Here is a 20,629-nt window from a genome sequence, read left to right on the forward strand (position 1 = left end):
CTCACCCACAGAACCACAGGTAGTGCTGTGAGCAACTTCCTTATCAGCAGCTTTGTCTAAGGTTGTTTCCTAAAACTTTCTTCAGTAAAGATGACAGTATACCACACAACCAGGCTTAGGAAAAGCAGCTTTACAAAATCAGAAGTAAAAACTGCAAATGGAAGCAAAAAAAAAAAAAAAAAAAGTGATGGGAAGATACAGGAGACCAGCAGAAGGGAGGTAGAAATGCAAGCTAAGTTGACTTAGCTAAGGACACCTGAAGAACTAAGCACACTGGCTTTCCCCAGAAACACCATGCATGCACGCATTCATTCATTCATTTATTCATTGAGACAGAATCTAGCTGTCACCCAGGCTAGTACAGTGGCACGATCTTGGCTCAATGCAACCTCTGCCTCCCAGGTTCAAGCTGCCTCAGCCTCCCAAGTAGCTGGGATTATGGACGCACGCTGCCACACCAAGCTAATTTTTATATTTTTAGTAGAGATGGGGTTTCACCACGTTGGCTGGGCCAGTCTTGAACTCCTGACATCAAGTGATCCGCCTACCAACCTTGGCCTCCCAAAGTTCTGGGATTACAGGTTTGAACCTTTGTTTAAAACAGTATTTTAAACAAAGGACAAGATCAATTTCCAGGGAATTCTGAGGGCTTACTTTCAACTATATTTGCTTACAAAGCTAAATAACCTTCTAGAGTACTTGTCTAGGCCTCCAACTATATCTTTCTGCTGCAAATCTGCATAACTTTATGTTTCTGTGATTGTCTCAAATATGGGGGAAAATAAAGGGTGGAATGAGGGAAGTTTCAAATAGGTCTCAAATAGGTAAGCAAGGAAATTAATATGCAAAATGAGTTACCTGAACTTAAAGTGATTATACTTAGTTACCATATTTTCTTTTTAGGTTTTTCTTTTTTTTTTGAGATGGAATCTCGCTCTGTTGCCAGACTGGAGTGTAGCAATGCGATCTCGGCTCACTGCAACTTCTGCCTCCCAGGTTCAAGCTATTCTTCTGCCTCAGACTCCCGAGTAGCTCAGACTACAGGTGCCTGCCACCACACCCAGCTAATTTTTTGTATTTTTAGTAGAGATGGAGTTTCACCATGATGGCCAGGATGGTCTTGATCTCTTGACCTCAAGATCCACCTGCCTCGGCCTCCCAAAGTGCTGGGATTATAGGCGTGAGAAACCGAACCAGGCCATTTTTTCTCTTAGTTAACATGTGAGAGCACATTACCTAAGCCAGAGAATGAAGAAAGAAACATAGGTTTTCACATTTACTGTGCCTGATTTGAAACTGAAGCATGCCTCCTCATAGGACAGCATGTTTTTAATTGTTCCTACACGTTATTTCAGAAATCAATGTTTTCTCCAAGTCCAATTTATTTGGGCAAAACCAGGATTCTATTTCTATTTTTTTTGCTAACTTTTAAAAATGTTAAAGGAATTCTTTTAAACATCTTCTCAAAAGCAGAGCTAGGAAAGGACTTGGCTATTTGATGACCCTCTCAAAGGAAGGAGGAGCCACACACAGCAGGCTTTGTCAGCCACGGTGAAGGAATTTATTAGCCAGATGATTTTTTTCTAAACTATCTGCAGTGAAATGACCAGCCATGTTAGCATTCACATGAAGATAATGAGATCCCAGAGTTGACATTCTCTGATGATCATTAGGGGAAGTGAATGGTTCTTTAGGAGTTGGAGCTAATGTTTTGTGCTGCTTGTAATTTCCTAACAGCAGAAAATTTATTAAACAACCTATTTTTCCATACCCAGAAGACCGAAAATGCTTAGCACAGGAGAGAACATAACTAAATTAGAGAAAAGACCATTAGATTTCAGATTATGCTCTGGCTTTTACATTCGCAAAGCGCCAGAGGAGGAAGATGCAGGCATTGATATTTAGTTGATAAAACCCCACTGTGCCCTTGGGTATCCTCTGAAGCCCAGGAACCAGCACATTCTACTCTAGGCCTAGATAGCACTATCTAACCCAGACACAAAACCTATCTTCCTAGGCTGCCATGGCCACAGAATTGCTTCTCAACTAATTTCACTGGACAAGAAAGGACAGGTTGGGGAAAACAACAGGAGCCCAGGTGGTAAAGGGTCAAAAGAAATGACAATCATGGCTAGATTCCTGGGGAGAGCCATCTGCAACATGTCATTTAAATGTGCTGGCCAGACCCAGAAGCAGATTTCACAGAGCAGAAGTCTCCAAGTGACTCCAGTGAAGTGGCACCAGGCAGTGGGAGAGGAGAGGTCATTTTGGATAGAGGTGGCAAATAAAAAGGGTTTTGACCTACCTGATGAGAGATTCTAGAATGGCAGGGGTGGGGCCTTTCTGGAACTCCAGTTCTTTGTAGTGTAGTGCTTTGGCATATGCTCGGCACTTGGCCGCTCTCTCACCCAGCAGAACAATGCCATTGTCGTCTCTCAGTGGCAGGGGTCCCTGGAGGAGAGCAAAACCCCACAGCATAGGAAAACGGCAGATGGGGCACAAACAAGAGAAGGCTGTGTGGATGCTTCTCTCCTCCCACCAGCTGGTTTCCTGTCAGCCTCCATCTGGACAATGGGGAAAAGTCTCACCTTGTCACTGTGTTCCATGAACTCAGCCAAGTTTAAGAGGGTTTGTGTGACTTCAGCAATGTCTTGTGAGGTGAGGGCCAACTCGATGCTTCTGATGAGCTCATCCTGTTGATCTTCATTCAGCTCAGACCAGCAGGACACAAATGCAGCATTGAAGAGATCCCTGAAGGCAGAGGAGGTGAAAAAAGATGGAGAGATCCCCCCATGCCTCTGCCTGCTGCCTCAAAGTCATACCTATCAATGGGCTTTTGGCATCCCAGTGCTGTCCAAGAGAACTTTCCTATCCAATATGGTAGACACTGATCATTAAGCACTTGAACTGTGGCAAGTGTGGCTAAGGAAATGAATATTACATTTTATTTGTTTTTAATTAAATTAACCACATATGGCTAGTGACTACAAGCGCAGTTATAGACACTGTGATATACAAGTGACTTGGAGGGAGAGTGATAGGGTCAGGAGAGCAGCAGGGTGGGGAGAAGAGCCGAGCAAAGTAACTTTTCTCCAAAGGAATATTTCTTAGCAGTTTTTGCATCATTTCTCTTCACTGGAGGAAATGGGAAATGAACAGAATGGGGACTTCTAACATAGAAGTTGGCATTGACGAATGCAGAAAATAATAATCGTTATATGATTCTTGGGATATTTCTGGGATAATGTCTACATTCTTAAGGTCAGAAATGTCAAAGGCACCATCTGCTCTTGCTTTCCAAATACAACCAGAACCCTTAGTTGGACAGTCATAAAAAATGACAACAGGACTAGAAACATTAGCAAATAGGATCCAAATCCCTAAGTTCTACAAGATTCTCTAAGCCAATCTCAAACACCTGGAACCAGAGGTTCCACTTCAAAGATTACTATGACTACTTTACATTACCACAGTGCCACATGGAGGGACACATTCGCCATCCCTGACATCTAACTTTAATCCTGTTCTCCACTGTTTTGGTGACTGTGGGGGAAAGGGAGTGGGAAACAACAGGATAATAGATAGATTATCTATAATGGATAGATTTAGCATGTGATGCCTCTATGTTTATTTTCTATTAACAAGTTAAGTTAGACCAATATGCATGATTTTGAAAGTTGATAGAAAAAAAATTAAAATCCAAAGGATAAAATGAAGACCAAAAAAAGTCCCTTATAAATTTAAAAATAAGTTTTTGGAACCAGGTAATTACAGTTGCTGGTCATCCTGGCAACTTGGGAAGCTGAGGCAGGAGGATCTCTTGAGATTAGGAGTTCAAGACCAGCCAGGGAAATAAGCAAGATCTTCAACTCTAAAAACATAAAAAGAGTTTTCCTGATCTAGATCAGAGGCCACACTGGATCCTGAATGAGGATATTTGGGACTAAGGGGATAAAAACATTATGTGTAAATTTACCACAAGCCTCTTGTGGATAACAGTGTGCTCAGAGGTGACTTGGGCAGGAAAGAGGAATAATAAATGGATCAGCTGAGCATATGAAATCTGCACACTACAGAAACAGGGAAGTCCTAGAAACTATTTTTAAAGCATTAAAAAATACTTGAAAGAAATTAGAGGAAACGAATCATGGCATCAAAGCAACAGTCTCAGGGGCCATCACTACTGCTAAATACACATCATAACAGCAAAGCAGCTGTGCTGACAAAAATGAAGTGAAATGCCTTGCTTTCTGCTTGCTAACTCGAAGGGCTGCTTATTAATTAAATTACCATTTTATGTTTCATTATAAATAATGTCCGATGCAGAAATATCTAAAAAATAAGGAAGAGAATAAAAATGAAACTAATAACTCCTTAAACCTTCCTAAAGATAACCATTGCTATATTACTTTCTAATCATTATTCTATTCACATTCATTTTAATTTTCAATTTTGTATTCCATTGTATTTACTTACATATTATAAATCTTTCACCTGTATTAAAATTTTTATAAACCAAAAAAAATTTTTTTTGAGATGCAGTCTTGCTCTGCCACCCAGGCTGGAATGCAGTGGCACAACTGTGGCTCTCTGTAGCCTCCAACTCCTGGGCTCAAGCAATCCCCTTGCCTTAGCCTCCTAAATAGCTAGGATTACAGGTGTGTGTTACCATGCTTGGCTAAATTTATGATTTTTGTAGAGATAGAGTCTGGCAATGTTGCCCAGGCTGGTCTTGAGCTCTTGGCCTCAAGTGATCCTCCTGTCTCAGCCTCCCAGAGTGCTGAGATTATAGGCATGAGTCATCATGCCCAGCCTGTAAACCAAATTTTAAATGGCTGTTTAAGATTTACTACTTAATATAATTCTTTGGTGGGGCTGAGGAATGAGAAATTACTTGACGGACACAATGTACACTATCCAGGTGATGGTTCTACTAAAAGCCCAGACTTCACCACTATACAGCATATCCTTGTAACAAACCTGCACTTGTACTCCAAAATCTTTAAAACATTTAAAAATTAAAAAACAAATGGTTATGACTCATGCCTATAAATTACAGCACTTTGGGAGGCTGAGGCAGGACGACTGCTTAAGTTCAGGAGTTTGAGATCAGCCTGGGCAACATAGTGGGACCTTATCTCTACAAAAAATAAAATTAGTTGGGCTTGGTAGTGCGTGTCTGTAGTCCCAGCTACTCGGGAGTTTGTTGCGGGAGGATCACTTGAGCCCAGCAGAGGCTTCAGTGAGCCAAGATTACGCCACTGGACTCCAGCCTGGGCAGCAGTGTCCCTGCCTTGCTTTGCTGCTCAAGGCAGCCACAAAGCTGCACTCAGGTTCAAGGGAAGAAGACATGGACACCACCTCTTGAAAGATTTTAGCGAGATTCTAGCAGAGTGTATGGAACAGGAGCTACCATTGCAGCCATCTTTGGAAAATAGGGTTTTGTTTCGAAACTCCGTTTCAAAAACAAAAACAAAAATGACAGGCCAGGCGCAGTGGCTCACGCCTATAATCTCAGCACTGTGGGAAGCCAAAGCAGGTGGATCACTTGAGGTCAGGAGTTCCAGACCGGCCTGGCTGACATGGTGAAATCCCATCTCTACCAAAATTACAAAAATTAGCTGGGTGTAGTAGTGTGTGCCTGTAGTCCCCGCCACTTGGGAGGCTTAGGCAAGAGAATCGCTTGAACCAGGGAGGTGGAGGCTGCAGTGAGCCAAGATCGTGTCACTGCACTCCAGCCTGGGTGACAGAGGAAGACTGCATCTCAAAAACAAAAACAAAAACAAAAAACCAAACAAAAAAAAGATAAATGTTTAAAGTGATGTATATCCCAATTATCCTGATTTGATTATTACACATTTTATGAATTTATCAAAACATCACATGTACTTTGAAAATATGTATATCTATTATGTGTCAGTAAAAAAAAAATTTGGCCAAGTGGCTCATGCCTATAATCCCAGCACTTTGGGAGGCCAACGTGGGCAGAGCACTTGAGACCAGGAGTCTAAGACCAGGCTGGCCAACATGGTGAAACCCCATCTCCACTAAAAATACAAAAATTAGCTGGGCATGGTAGTGTATACGTGTAATCCCAGCTACTTGGGAGGCTGAGGGATGAGAATCACTTGAGCCTGGGAGGTGGAGGTTGCAGTAAGCCAAGATTGCACCACTGCACCCCAACCTGGGCAAGAGCAAGACTGTCTGAAAAAAATTAAAAAAAACTTTTGAAAAATTCTATTTTCCAAAGATGTCTGCAACAGTAGCTCTTGTTCCATACACTCTGCTAGAATTTTGCTAGAATCTATCAAGAGGTGGAGTCCATGTCTTCTTCCCTTGAGCCTGAGTGCGGCTTTGTGACTGCCTTGAGCAACAGAGCAAGGCAGAAGTGACTCTTCGTGAAGTCCAAGGGTAGGTAATAAAAACACCATGATCTTCTGCTACCTTGTTCTCTTGGGACAGTCGCTCTTGAAGCCAGTCACCTTCTGCGAGAAGGGCCAAGCAACCCATGAAGCGATCCCATGGAGAGGAAGCAAGGCCCCCAGCCACAGCTGGGTTCCTAGCCGGGTTAATAGCTGGGTTCCTAGGCGAGAGTCAGCTGCATCTTGCCAGACATGCAAGCCAGCCTTGCAAGCGGATCCTCCATCCTGCCCCAGTAAAACCATCTCCACTGACACCATGTGGCGCAGAGGCAGGCTGCCCCAAAAGTCCTCCCAAATTGCAGATTCAGGGCAAAATCAATGACTGTTATTGTTTCAGACCATTTTTTTTTGTGGTATTTGTAACAAACGCAGAAATAATGAGAATACCACTGTTACTGGAAATAAGTTACATTCAACAATTACATACTTGCTTTTAGAGTTATAAATAACTTTGTAATTAAAATGTTAGACCTAAATGAAAGGAATTTACTTGTGGTCTACCAGCAAGGTTAAGATGGATGTTATAGTATGAGCTTGTTGAATTTATTCTTTTTTGTTTTTTGGCATCCCACAAAATTAGAAAAATTAAAAATACCAGCCCCTTTATTATTACTTCTAATAAAAACTAATTTGTAGATATCGTTTTCCATGTGCTGATCTTTTCCACCTGCACTGACTGACACACTATACCTGGCCATTGGGTTGTAGGCCTGCGCCAGGGCCCAGCAGGATCGCAGGGAGGGCGATGATGAGTCCTTCAGCAGTTCCAGGCTCAGCCGCCTCAGCCATTCCAGCCAGTCATCTTTGGAGACCCTCCTGGCAGCGCCCCATGCCTGTGATCCCACAGATGACAATGGAAAACAATTAGCTTCAAGGGCTAACTGAAAAAAGTCCTTATCTATTTAATGATTAGTCTACTTCTTTGATTTATAAAATCCATATTTCATGATAAAATTTCCTTAGAGTGTAAATACAAAAGAACAATATTTAATTAAAAGCCATAAAGCAAGAACAGCAACTCCGAAACATACCACACTGTGGAAAATGCCTGCTTCACAACTCCTTTGTGCTGGACTCTGACTATAGCAAAGGAGGGAGCTCTATAGAACTAGCATAGATGGGACTGCCACACTCAGGGTACATTCAACAAAGCCGAATGGCTTCCAGCAGTGCATGAAGGGAGCTGCATCCTCTGCATTAGACAGACAGTGAATCCTCTGTTCATCTGACAGTGAAGAGTCACGCAAGAGGGAAAAGGCTCAGGTTTACACCATCATAAATTATGTTATAACCAGGTGAGCAGTGAGCCCAAAGCACATGGCACTGTGGCAGAACAAGAAAAAGCAGAACAGATTTAATTTCTTCTCTAGTTTATCCCCTCCAACTTCTCTCAAAACTCTGAACTCTGCAGACATCAAGAGTTACTTCCAGGGGCAGCTAAGGCAGGTGGGTGGAAAGGCTGAAGTTTTGGAGAGGTCAGTACAGTGCCATGGCCAACAACTACACTCAACTCGATGGCTTGAGTTCAAATCCCAGTTATATAACATACTGGGTCTCTGATCTCTGGCAAGTCACTTACCTCCTTTGTGCCTCAGTTTCCTCATCTGAAAAATGAGGATTATAGTTTCTGCTTCCTGGGGTGTTTTAAGTTAGTAAACGTAATGAATTTGTAACAGTGCTTGGCACCAAGTTAGTACTGTGTGCCTATTTCTCTAAAGTTAGAAACACCTGCCTGGGATCCTGGCACTGCCACTCAGCAGCTGTAACACCCTGGGCAAATTACTGGTATGTTGCAGCTGAGCCTCAGAGTTCTTCATTTAGGGATAATGTACCTAAATGGCTTAGCTGGAATAAATGAGCAAGAAAATCACTGTTATTATTGTCAAAACGACACCTGTTTAAACTGGCCTAGCCCTAACTACACTAAGTCCCTAACTTTTAAAATATGTTCTTTAAAGATTTTTCCAGGAGAATAGGTCAATCCTCCCTAAATGGGAAAAATCATGCAAATTAGAGCAGAAGTTCTCAAACTTTCGACTAGTGAAGTGGTCCAGGAAGTGAAAAGACCCCCGCGTGCTACGCCTAACCATTAAGGACTCAACCATCACCTCCCTGGGATAAACTGGAGATCTGCTGCTGCTTCTAAAGAGTTACCAATGAGCCAGGGATGGTGGCTCACGCCTGTAATCCCAGCACTTTGGGAGTCCGAGGTGGGTGGATCACCTAAGGTCGGAAGTTTGAGACCAGCCTGACCAACAGGGAGAAACCCTGTTTCTACTAAAAATATAAAATTAGCCAGGCATAGTGGCACATGCCTGCAATCCCAACTACTTGGGAGGCTGAGGCAGGAGAATCACTTGAACCCAGGAGGGAGAGGTTGCATGAGCCAAGATTGTGCCATTGCACTCCAGCCTGGGCAATGAGAGCGTCTCAAAAAATAAACAAATAAAGAGTAACCGATGAACAGAATTATACAAACTATCATTTTATGTCAAAAACTGAAGTAGAAATGTTATAAGAAACAACCTAAATAATTACCACTGGCCATACAATGAGAACCCCTGAATGAGAAGGAAGAGGGAGGCTTGACTTTTATACCTTCTTCAGTTGAGCAAAATGGGAACATCCAGTCCTTTCCTGTCCACAGATATCTGGCTTCTTCCCTATGAGATGGGTCTGTGCATAGGTGTATTGTATTATGTAGCAACTGTTAAAAGCTGGATATAAACAAGGAAGTATTACTAGTTTCTTTTTCCCTCTAATGAAGTGAGGTTGGGCCTGGGTAAGGCAGAGACAATTCAACACAGTGGTTAAGAGTGGGCTCTGGAGTTACGCTATCTAGGTCAAATCCCAGCTCTACCACTGACACTAATTGACAGTGATTACTTAATCTGTCAGTGCCTCATGGCCCACATCTATAAAGTGAGACAGCAATGACAGCACCTAACTTATGGGGTCATCATGAAGATTAAACGAGTGAATATAAAGTGCTCCACAACAGTGCTTGACACAGAAAGCACTCAATAAATGTTAGTTGTTACTATTACTTGATAAATGGCAATAAATAGGTTTTCAAAAAAAATCATAGCTTAATTTATTGACTAGGCCAAGTCTCCCATGTGGCCCTTTCCCACTGCTCTGTAAAACATCATCAATTCTCAATTCTCTGGGTTCTATAAACTGTGCAAACATGAGCTGTTTCCTCTTGTTATCCGCCTCATCTGTTATGCTGGTGCATGTTCATGAAATGCCAGCTTACTTATGGTGAAGGTAAGCCCAAACAGATGATCATAAGACAGACAGTAAAGCTGCTGAAAATTCTGGAAGGCATTCTAGACGTATACATAAACGGTTTTCATGTTTTTGTTTTTGTTTTTTTTTGAGACAGAGTCTCGCTCTGTCACCAGGCTGGAGTGCAGTGGCGTGATCTCAGCTCACTGCAACCTCCACCTCTTGGGTTCAAGCAATTCTAATGCCTCAGCCTCTGGAGTAGGTGGGATTATAGGCACAGGCCACCACACCCAGCTAATTTTTGTACTTTTAGTAGAGACGGGGTTTCACCATGTTGGCCAGGATGGATTCAATCTCCTGATCTACCCACCTCAGCCTCCCAAAGTGCTAGGATTACAGGCGTGAGCCACCGCACCCAGCCGGCTTTTGTTTTCTGAATCACATAAATCCTCTATTATAACAGCCAATAAAATGGTGACTGAGGTGGCAAAACTTGTTACTCTGAAAGCTGGTTAAGACTGATAAATATACCAATCCCTAATTATTATTACATGATTATAAGGAGGCACAATTTACTCTCTGCTTTTTTTTTTCTTTTTTTTTTTTTGGTGAGATAGGGTCTTGCTCTGTTGCTTTTGCTGGAGTGGTGCAGTGGCATGATCACTGCTTACTGTAGCCTTGACCTCCTGGTCAAGGATCAAGAGATCCTCCCACCTTAGCCTCCTGAGTAGCTGGGACTACAGGCATGCACCACCATGCCCAGCTAATTTTTCTATTTTTTTGTAGAGCGGCATTTTGCCATGTTGCCCCAGCTGGTCTTGAACTCCTGGGCTGAAGTAATCCTCCTGCCTTGGCTTCCCAAAGTGTTGAAATTACAGGCATGAGCCACCGCACCTGCACCCCCCCCTTTTTTTTTAAGAGACAGAATCTTGCTCTGCTGTCCGGGCTGGAGTGTGGTGGCACAATCACAGCTCACTGCACCCTGGAACTCCAGGGCTCAAGTGAACCTCCTGTCTCAGTCTCCCAAATAGCTGGGACTACAGGCAGATATCCCTCTGCCAGCTAATTTTAAAATTTTTTCAATTCTTTTTTTTTTTTTTTTTTTTTTTGGGAGACAGGGTCTTATTCTGTCGCCCAGATTGGAGTTAATTTTTTCATTTTTATCATAGAGATGGTATCTTACTATGTTGCCCAGGCTGGTCTCAAACTCCTGGCTTCAAGTGATTCTTCCATTTTGGCCTACCAAATTACTGGGATTACTGGCATGAGCTGCCACGCCCAGTTCCCAAAATTTACTTTCCAATGAAATAAATAGATCTGAAAGTCAGCTGTGGAGGATTTTGTTTAGAGTTTTGAACTTGATCTACTTTCTCAGGTGAGATAAACTAAGTTTTTCTTTTGTCTGTCTGGCAAGGTTTATGCTTACTTTTTCCAAGTCTCGGTAGAAAGCAAAACTTCCTGGTAGCAAACTAGATTACTGAGGAATTTCCTAAAATAGAGAGAACAAAGCTCTAAAGCAAAAAAAAAAAAAAAAAAAAGAATTGAAAAAATTTTTAAATTAGCTGGCAGAGGGATACCTGCCTGGTTGGAAGGACATTCTGAACCTAGTCAGAATGAAAACATCTGGATGGAAATGTGCATCTGGCCTTCTGCCTGGCCCCTCCCTCAAGTGTGAGGTGTCAGCAGGGTGGCCTCAATGATTACCTGGGAATGCCAGGTGACTGATAACCTTTTTCTTCCTCCTAAAGTCTCAGAGTAGCAGTTACAAAATCTCCAGAGGGAAAGCAGCATCACTCCTGACCCAGGAATATTTTACTACCTCCATCTTGACCCAGCAAACATTTCTCTGCAGTGGTCACTTGAAGCTGTTCATGTGAGTAAAAACTCTGAAACAACAGTAATAAACCCCCAGTGTTCCAAAGCTGGGCATGAGCCCACGCACACGCACACAGGACTGTGTTCAAGTCTTTATGGGCTTTGCCAAAAGAAGTGAACGAGTCAGCTGGGACACAGTCTTGCCCAGTTCTTCACCTCTGCTGCTGCACATGGAGTGAGCTGGCTAACAGATGAAAAATAACACTGAAATCCAAACTGGAAGTTGCTTACAGTCACTAGAAACATGAAAGACTGATGCAAAATGTGGAAAATCATCAATGTGGTGCATTTATTTAAAAGTCAGTAAAGTAATTATGATTATTCTGCTCTGATTCACTGAGATGCTTTGAAATTGCCTGTTTTTAGGAGAATGGCTGGTGGCATACATGGTGAAAAGCTGGTCATATCTTAGGCTTTGGCCAGCAGAGAGAATTCAGTAATCACCTGGAAAGATCTAAAACCTCACTACTCAAAAGTGTGGTCCATGGACCAGCAGCATCACATTACTTGGCAGCTTGTCAGAAATGCAGAGTATCAGGCCCAACATCAGACTGCCAACATCAGAATAAGCATTTTAACAAGATTCCCAGCAAGTGGTAAACCCAAAGAGTTTGAGAAGTTTGAATGCTGTTTTAAAGAGCCTTTATCAGCCTCAGTGCCAACTAAGGGGCTCACTAGCTTTGCAGCCTTCATGTAAAAAACAAGAATGTATTTGCAACAAAAGTTCTAGCATCCATATTCCAAGGGAGCACAAAAGGACATTTTGTTCTGTATGTTTTCTCTATTCAAAACTAAATTACAATTCAGACACCTGGAAAAAGACAAAATGATCTAAGTTCATGGTGTCTAGATTTCTAGAAAAAACAATGGACTGGTTTTTGTTTGGTTTAAACTGAAGGTGGCAACGGTCGAAAGTGTTGAGCAAGTGTAAAGAGCAGAGCTCTCCTTCCCCAGTCCCCTGAAACAATGGACTTGCCTTTTGGAGGTTGATGGTGCTGACGTGCAGTTTCTTCATGGGTCCTGTTTCCACTGGTCCGCTAGCCAGTGCATCCCCTTGGCCACTCCTAAGCATTCGATGCTGGTAAATCAAAGGATCCTCCTCTTCATCAGCAAGTGTGTATCCCTGCAACCAGAGATTCACAGGAAACACCTACAACTCTACCAGATGCTTCTGGTTTAAAAAATATCCTTAAACTTTGGGAGGTGTAGACCTTCTGGTGGAGCCAGGGTTTCAGTAAGAAGTACAAAGTCACATGTATGAACAAAATGAACCACAGGTGGGCTGACTCCACAACTGTAGACCAGTCTTTGCTAGTCAGTCCTAGTTACTAACAAGCACTGTTAGTAGGAGCAAGCAACCATGCAACTAGCAAAGATAAACAATTGCCAACAATGGGAAGAGTGATCAAGTATTTGGAACAAAGGTAGCACACAGCCCCATCCCCTGGCTGCTTTTTACTCTTTAAAAAGAATTATTTACTCATTTATTTATTTGTGCCTTCTTATGTATCTATTTTATTTATTTATTTATTTTTTTGAGACACAGTCTAGCTCTGTCGCCCAGGCTGGAGTGCAGTGGTACAATCTCAGCTCACTGCAACCTCTGCCTCCTGGGTTCAAGCAATTCTCTTGCCTCAGCCTCCTGAGTAGCTGGGACTATAGGCATGCACTACCATGCCTGGCTAATTTTTGTATTTTTAAAAGAGACAAGGTTTCGCCGTGTTAGCCAGGCTGGTCTCGAACTCCTGACCTCAAGTGATCTGCCTGCCTCAGCCTCCCAAAGTGCTGGGATTATAGGTGTGAGCCACTGGGCCAGCCTTTAATCTACATTGAGACAGGGTCTCACAGCTCACTGCAGCCTCAGGTGATCCTCCCACTTCAGCCTCCTGGGTAACTGGGACCACAGGTGCCCTCCATCATGAGCAGCTAACTTTTAGTATTTTTTTGTAGAAATGGGGTTTCACCATGTTGCCCAGGCTAGTCTCAAACTCCTGGACTCAAGTGATCCACCTACCACATGCCTGGCCTCCCAAGGCATGAGCCACTATGCCCAGCCCCCTGCCTGTTTTTATATAGCCCAAGAGCTAAGAAGGGTTTTTATACTTTTAAATGGTTGGGGGGAAAAAAATCAAAAGAAGATTGACATTTTGCAACACATGAAGATTGAGAAAATCAAATTGAGGTGTCCATAAATAAAGGTTTACTGGAATGCAGCCAGGCTCATCATTTACACATTGTGCATGGCTGCTCTCAGGCTGCAGTGGCAGAGCTGAGGAGTTGCAAAAGAGATCACATAAGTCTACAAAACTGAAAAAAAGTTTGCCAATCCCTAGTTTAGAGCTAAAAATCTAAACAAACTCCCATAGCCAAGACTATAAGAATATCAAGCAGTAAAGACAACAGGGACTGCAGAAGCGAAAGGAAGCGTAGTTCACCTTGACAATTGCTTCAGAAGGGAAAGGAAGTGTAGCTCACCTTGACAATTCTGCAGATGAGCACGTCATAGCGCTGATGATTGATTCGGTGTCGCACCAGAACTTTATTCACCATTGGAATGAAAATTTGGTACTACAACAGGAGGGGGACGAGATTAGAAACTATCATTTTGGAGAGTGGAAAGAAAGCAGAGGAAGAAATGTTACACAACTACATTATGGCCATTTGTTCTAGGTTTGTGGCTAACTGTAATATTCAGAAGAATCCTTCTTCCCATCTCCTGCTATAATGTGAACCCAAGTCCCCATCATCTTCCATCTGGCTTATGATGGTGGCCTCTTTTTTTTTTGAGACGGAGTTTTGCTCTTATTACCCAGGCTGGAGTGCAATGGCACAATCTCTGCTCACCGCAACCTCCCCCTCCTGGGTTCAGGCAATTTTCCTGCCTCAGCCTCCTGAGTAGCTGGGATTACAGGCACATGCCACCATGCCCAGCTAATTTTTGTATTTTTTTTAGTAGGGACAGGGTTTCACCATGTTGACCAGGATGGTCTCGATCTCTTGACCTCATGATCCACCCGCCTCAGCCTCCCAAAGTGCTGGGATTACAGGCTTGAGCCACCGCGCCTGGCCAATAGTGGCCTCTTAACGGATCTTTGTTCTGCCCTTATCCCCACAGCCTCTTTTCCCACACAGCATTGACAATTATCATTTATAAATATTAAGTCAGATCATATGTTTCCTGTGTTCAAAATCCACCAAAAACTTCCAGTCTTGCTCAGAGTAAAAGCCAAAGTACTTACGATGGCCCATAATAGTGATCTGCAAATTTCAGTGGGACAGCTCATGAAACCAGAGACTGCTGGGCTCCACAGCTAGAGTGTCTGATTCAGTATGTCTTAGGTGAGATGAGGTCTTGCTCTGTTGCCCAGGCTGAAGTGCACTGGCACAGTTATGCAGGTTACTGCAGTCTGGAACTCCTGGGCTCAAGCGATCCCTCTGCCTTAGCCTCCTGAGTAGTTGGGACTACAGGCATGTGTCCCTATGCCTGGCTAATTTTTAAGTGTTTTTATGGAGACAGGGTCTTGCTATGTCTTGAGCTGGTCTCCAACTCCTGATCTCAAGCAATTATCTTGCCTTGGCCTCCCAAGATGCTGGAATTACAGGTGTGAGTCTCTGTGCCTAGCTCAAGAATTTGCATTTCTAATAAGTTCTCAGGTATGTAGATACTGATATTGCTTGTCCAGGAATTATATTTTGAGAGCTACAGGCCTACAAGATCTAATCTCTACTATCTTGCCTTATCTCCATCACCTTAACTCTGAGCACGTCCCTGTTGCTCGTTCCTCTGAAGTCACACTGCTCTTGGGCTATGCCCTGAACTCTTTGAGCAAGCTGCCACCTCAACCCCAGCATTTGCTGTTTCTGCTCCCTGCATCCAGTTCTTTGCAATTGGGCCTTTATTTGATTTAGGTCTCTGCTTAAGTGTCAACTGATCAGAGGTCTTCTCTTTCTACCCTAAATAAAGACCATTTCTCCCCACTTCAACCCATCACTCTTAAGAAACAAGCTGTGTTTATTTGCTTTGCTTCATTAGGATGGAAGCTCTATGAGAGCAAGGACTTTATTCTGTTTACTGTGTTATCCCCAGAACAGCACTTAGCTCACACAGGCTGCTCAATAAATGCCGAACAAATGAAAAAAAGAAAAAAAAAAAGCAAGTAATTTCATGTTCTCTGATGGTGGCTGGCAACGTAGACTACCAAATGGAGTGGCTCACAGACAAAGTCATCTTTCCAAATAAGGCAGAAGAGCACCTGTCTGTCCATACCCTCATCTTACCTTCTTCCCCAGTTGAAAAACAAGTGAAGACAGTGTGTCCATGGCTGTGGAGCGCAGTTCTGGGCTCTGGTCCAGTGTTCGAACAATAGGGTGAATGATCCGGGAGGCATAGTCAGTGAAATCCAGGGACTCCGTCAGACGGTCCACGGTCTCCAGCGCTGCCCTACAAACAATCACTAACATACAGTAACTGCTAACATAACAATCTCCAAGGAAGACACGTAGCTGAGGGTGATTTTAATAGTCAGCACTGAAGGGATGGGAATGAATGGCTTCTAAGGTATTTTAGATGACATGGATCCCACATATACTCCAGTGCGATAGGACAGTTAAGATTTCCATAAACCTGGGACATTTCTTTTTTTTTTTGAGACAGCGTTTTGCTCTCGTTGCCCAGGCTGGAGTGCAATGGTGCGATCTCGGCTCACTGCAACCTCCGCCTCCTGGGTTGATTCTCCTGCTTCAGCCTTCCGAGTAGCTGGGATTACAGGCATGGGCCACCATGCCCAGCTAATTTTTATATTTTTAGTGGAGACAGGGTTTCTCCATTTTGGTCAGGCTGGTCTTGAACTCCCGACCTCAGGTAATCTGCCTGCCTCGGCCTCCCAAAGGGCTGGGATTATAGGCGTGAGCCACCACGCCCGGCCAAACCTGGGACATTTCTAAACTAAAATAATGCGAGTTGAAACAACAACAGAATATAAAGATGGTCTGGGAACTTAAGAAATGAACATTTTCAACAAAACATTAAAAGCTTAATGATTGCTAGTCCCAAAGGGGAGGTGCTCACTTTCGAGATGGCAGGGGAGCTTCAGGGGCATCAAACAACTTCACAATAGGAGGCAGCAGCAAATGCAGGTAGTCATCCAGGTTGGCACCAAACAGCTGGATTGCAGCCAATAACTACAAAAGGGAACAAAAGCATGGTGATCAACAGTCAGGTCCCAAGTATCTAAGGACATGGAACGGGTGGTGGTGTGGATAATTCAAAGTTCTGTGTGGACTGGGAAAAGCCTTTATTAAACGGCCTTGAACTAAATCCTTTTGGGTAGCACTCTCTCCCCCTCATTTTATTTGCTTACATATTACTTTGCTTTCTCTGTGCTCATTTGAGTTGATAAGGAGCCCATTTGCTGGATAATAAAGAAAATTGGTCTGGGATAAAATATCTGCCAAGATTAATCCATTAGAAGAGATACGAAACATAAGGATAATCAAGAGAGGATTACAGACATTCTGTAACTGTACACATTGAGTATTAGTATTCTTGGGATTCTGTCTTACGAACTGGGTGTCAACCTGTCACTCAGAACAAGGTCTCAGCTTTGGGCTGAACACCCAGGGACTCTGAGGGAAGCAGAAAATCTCTCTGGAGAATGACGTAGGCTACTCACCTTGATTGAGACGATGCGGCCTGGGCTGTTGTCATGCATGAAAACACGCAGCATGTGTGGGATCAGCTGGGGCAGGTACAGCTTAAATTCACCCCCAAGAGCTACCACAATTTGCTCAATGAGAAGAATGATCGTGCTCTGAATTGAGGTGTTCATGACCCAGAATTCCTACAAAGAGAAAAAAGTCAGAGGAGCTGAATCAGGTCCCCTTCTGCTGATATATGAACCGAGGAATGCAAATGGCCAGAAAAGCAAAAGTGTAGTGAGCATGGTCTGCGCCGAGATCAACTCCTCCCTCCCCTCCTCCCACTGGGCCCTTCTTGCATCCTGTGTTGCAGCCATACTGGACAAACTTGACTGCATTTCCCCAAATACACCAGGCTACCTCAGTCCCCTGGGCTTTGCTCATGCTGCTTCCTCTGCCTGGAATCCTACTTCTTGCTCAGTTAGGTCCAATCTGTCCTTCTGGACCTGGCTCAAGCCTCCCTTCTCCCATGCAGACTTTCTTGTTCTCCTTCCACTATCCACTTGGGTCCTTTACACTCTTTGCTAGCAGCTCTAAGACTTCCTTTGCTTTGCCATCTTCCCTCTAGACTGTAGGCTACTTAAGGACAAGAAACCTCTAACTCATCTCTGTATCCCCAGAATCTATCAATCAGACCATCTGGAATATTCTAGAATGAAGAGATGACTAAGTCACTCTAAGAGCTCTGAAGTGGTTCAGGGTGGACCTGGACCTTACTTTGGTATCATCTGATCTCTACCAGAGGGTGACTCCAGTATTACAAAGATTTCCTGGCTTTTCTGGATTTAGATTTTGCTATTAATAGATAGCATCTAACAGCTGTCCCCTCCCAAAAATCTATCCATCAGGCCTGAACAGTGCTACAAAATGAGTACCTTTCTACACCCATGTGGTTATTTTCCACCTAAGTTACTAAAATAAAATCCTGGCCAACTGGCCACAGAGCCTGCCTTAGTGTTACAAAGCAAATTAGTCCAAGCCTCTAACTCCAGGAAAAGCTATCATTTCAAATCAACTCAAAAAGACAGCTGCCTACCACTATCTTTAAAATTTCTGGAGTTAAGAGATTTAATAATAGAAACACTACTAATGACGGCAACACATAAATATTAATATCCTTGGAGCCTCTAAATAGTTCAAAGTAGAAGTCCATAAAAACAAGGATAAGTCCTCAGATGAAAGGCTTTATAGAAAGATACAGTATTTTTATTTAAAAAGATATCTTAAAAAGCATAATGGCTGTAGAAGATGGTGGTAAAACTTCTTTTTTCTCTACTTGGAGATAAGTATTCTCTCTGAAAAAGCTGTTTTCTAGGTTAAAAGTGTTGCCAAAGAAACACCACAGATTTCACAGCCTCCAGAGTTTGATGTTCACTCACTTGAACCCCACTCTACCTTCTTTAGAGAAGGCCTACCCACCTCCCAGCTGCATTATCATCAGCTCCTCACAGGGGCTTCTCTACCTCAAAGATGCCAGGAAGCCTGCCGAGGGACATCAGCTGGATCACTGTTCACAAAGACTATTTTCTTCTCAGGCTCAGGGGAGCTCATTAAAATGCCCAGGATCAATAGTCAAAGGAAGAGCCCCGATGCACCTTCTCTATCTGGGATGAAATGAAAGCTGCATTTTGCAGGTGTAAGGCTCCCTGCCTCAAATCCCTGTGTACCGGTCATAAACCTGTTATGACTTTAATATGGTCATATCGTGTCCTTGTTTAGCCTTCTTGGGGGGATTAAGTCACAGATGACTTCATCCTCCTCCCATGAGGACACTGCTTCTTCCCTTGCTCCTCCTCTCCCTAAGACCAGCCATCGGCCTTTTTAGTATTCTGCCTAATCTTCCTGGTACAGAGGCTTCTGTGGTAGGACTCAGGGAACAGAGGAGCTTTTAATTATTTATACATGTGAGAATTTTTCAGTTCCGAGACCCAGGTGCTGGGAAGTTCCATCTGAAGCCAGCCATTTTGATTTCAGTCCTGCTGCTTCCTCCAGACTAACTACAAAGGTCTGGTGTGAAAGAACAGAAATCATCTTCCCACCCTTTGAGGACATGCCATCCCTGCAAAGCAACCTTCTCTGCAAAGACATTTAAATTATATAGAACAGTAGGAAAAATGATATTGCCAATGGGGTGTCTTCTGGCACCTACTTAATGCATGTTATAGAATCCTGGGGTCTGAGCCTTTTCTCATGTGCAGTCAAAAGGTGATATGTATGGTTTTGGAGGTAGCAGGTTAAAGCATTACCTTGTTCCTTGGTGCCTAACACATGTCCATTATATTTAACAGCCCTAAGAAACCCAATCCCCAATCCCTTCATGGTATATGAGCAGTAAGGAAGAGGGCTTTTGTGAGAATAGAAAAGCACTGGTGTGATATTAAAGTGAAATTGCTTTGTTGTGTGTGAGGCAAATAACCCAAGAGTCTATTTCTGGCAGAACAATTAAGGATTTCTCTTCGGCCGTCATGCCTTGCACTTTTGTACCTGGAAACCTGCATCAACAGCCCTTCCTCCCCGTCAAAATCCAGTGGGCTTTGTTCCACCTCCTGGACTGGGGCTGTAACAGTTCTACAAAGATCCATGAAAAAGACGTCCATATCATCCAAACTTGCTTCTGAGCCTTCCTTGACCCAAACGCGGAAGAGGCCAAAGCATTAACTTCTACTCACTCTCATGAGGGTGACTATTTCATCCATATAAGGTCTGATGTGGCTCTTCACAAAGGACACCAACATTCCCAGCTGCTGGAACAAAAACTGAAATGGACAAGAGTCAACCAGTTGGTATGAAGGACACTGAATCCCCAGGCTTACCTTAAGTTCACGTGAACAAATAAAGACAACTATGGAATGGGTTTCCACACTACACCATCTATTGATAATATATTTCAAAGACTCAAACTTGGCTAGGTTTGAAGGTTCAGTGCTTTTGAAGGCCGAGGTGGGAGGATTGCTTGAGGCTAAGAGTTCAAGAACAGCCTGGGCAACATAGTGAGATCCTGTCTCTACAAAAAATACAAAAAATTAGTTGGGCACTTGCCTGTAGTTCTAGCTACTCTGAAGGCTAAGGTGGGAGGAATGCCTGAGCCCAGGAGTTCAAGGTTTAGTCAGCTATGCGTGTGCCACTACATTTTACCTTGAGTGACAAAGTGAGACCCTGTCTCTTTAAAAAAAAAAAAAAAGACTCAAACTTAAATGGTGATGATGGTGGGACTCAAAACAACTGTCAGGGGCTTTTACACACCAGACGAGCCAGTTACTGCATAGCAGGGGTGTTGCAACCCTAATTTAACCTCCCTGTGCCCAGGCTCTTCCGTTTTAGTACTTGTCTCATAGACTTGTTGCAAGGCTTAAATGGGATAATTCATGTCAAGCACTACGACAGAGATATGAATACTATTCAGT

The 20,629-nt window shown here is 43.3% G+C and overlaps 1 protein-coding gene across 3 annotated transcripts in view; it reads right to left on the reverse strand.

Annotated features, from left to right (window-relative positions):
- The window catches only part of MTOR (mechanistic target of rapamycin kinase), a 154,195-nt gene that overhangs the window by 82,128 nt on the left and 51,438 nt on the right, over positions 1–20,629 (reverse strand). For all 3 annotated transcript variants that reach the window (XR_013519787.1, XM_035307714.3, XM_035307715.3), the window contains exons 20-28: positions 19,895–19,981; positions 17,201–17,368; positions 16,597–16,709; positions 15,807–15,969; positions 14,004–14,096; positions 12,505–12,651; positions 7,113–7,255; positions 2,589–2,751; positions 2,306–2,451 (exon numbers count right to left, since the gene is read on the reverse strand). Coding sequence is in view for 2 of the 3 variants with exons in the window: in XM_035307714.3 (XP_035163605.1) it covers positions 2,306–2,451; positions 2,589–2,751; positions 7,113–7,255; positions 12,505–12,651; positions 14,004–14,096; positions 15,807–15,969; positions 16,597–16,709; positions 17,201–17,368; positions 19,895–19,981 (1,223 nt within the window). In the remaining variant the exon portion in view is untranslated. The remainder of the gene's footprint in view (positions 1–2,305; positions 2,452–2,588; positions 2,752–7,112; positions 7,256–12,504; positions 12,652–14,003; positions 14,097–15,806; positions 15,970–16,596; positions 16,710–17,200; positions 17,369–19,894; positions 19,982–20,629) is intronic.

The sequence above is a fragment of the Callithrix jacchus genome, chromosome 7, assembly GCF_049354715.1.
Source record: "Callithrix jacchus isolate 240 chromosome 7, calJac240_pri, whole genome shotgun sequence".
Lineage (NCBI taxonomy): Eukaryota > Metazoa > Chordata > Mammalia > Primates > Cebidae > Callithrix > Callithrix jacchus.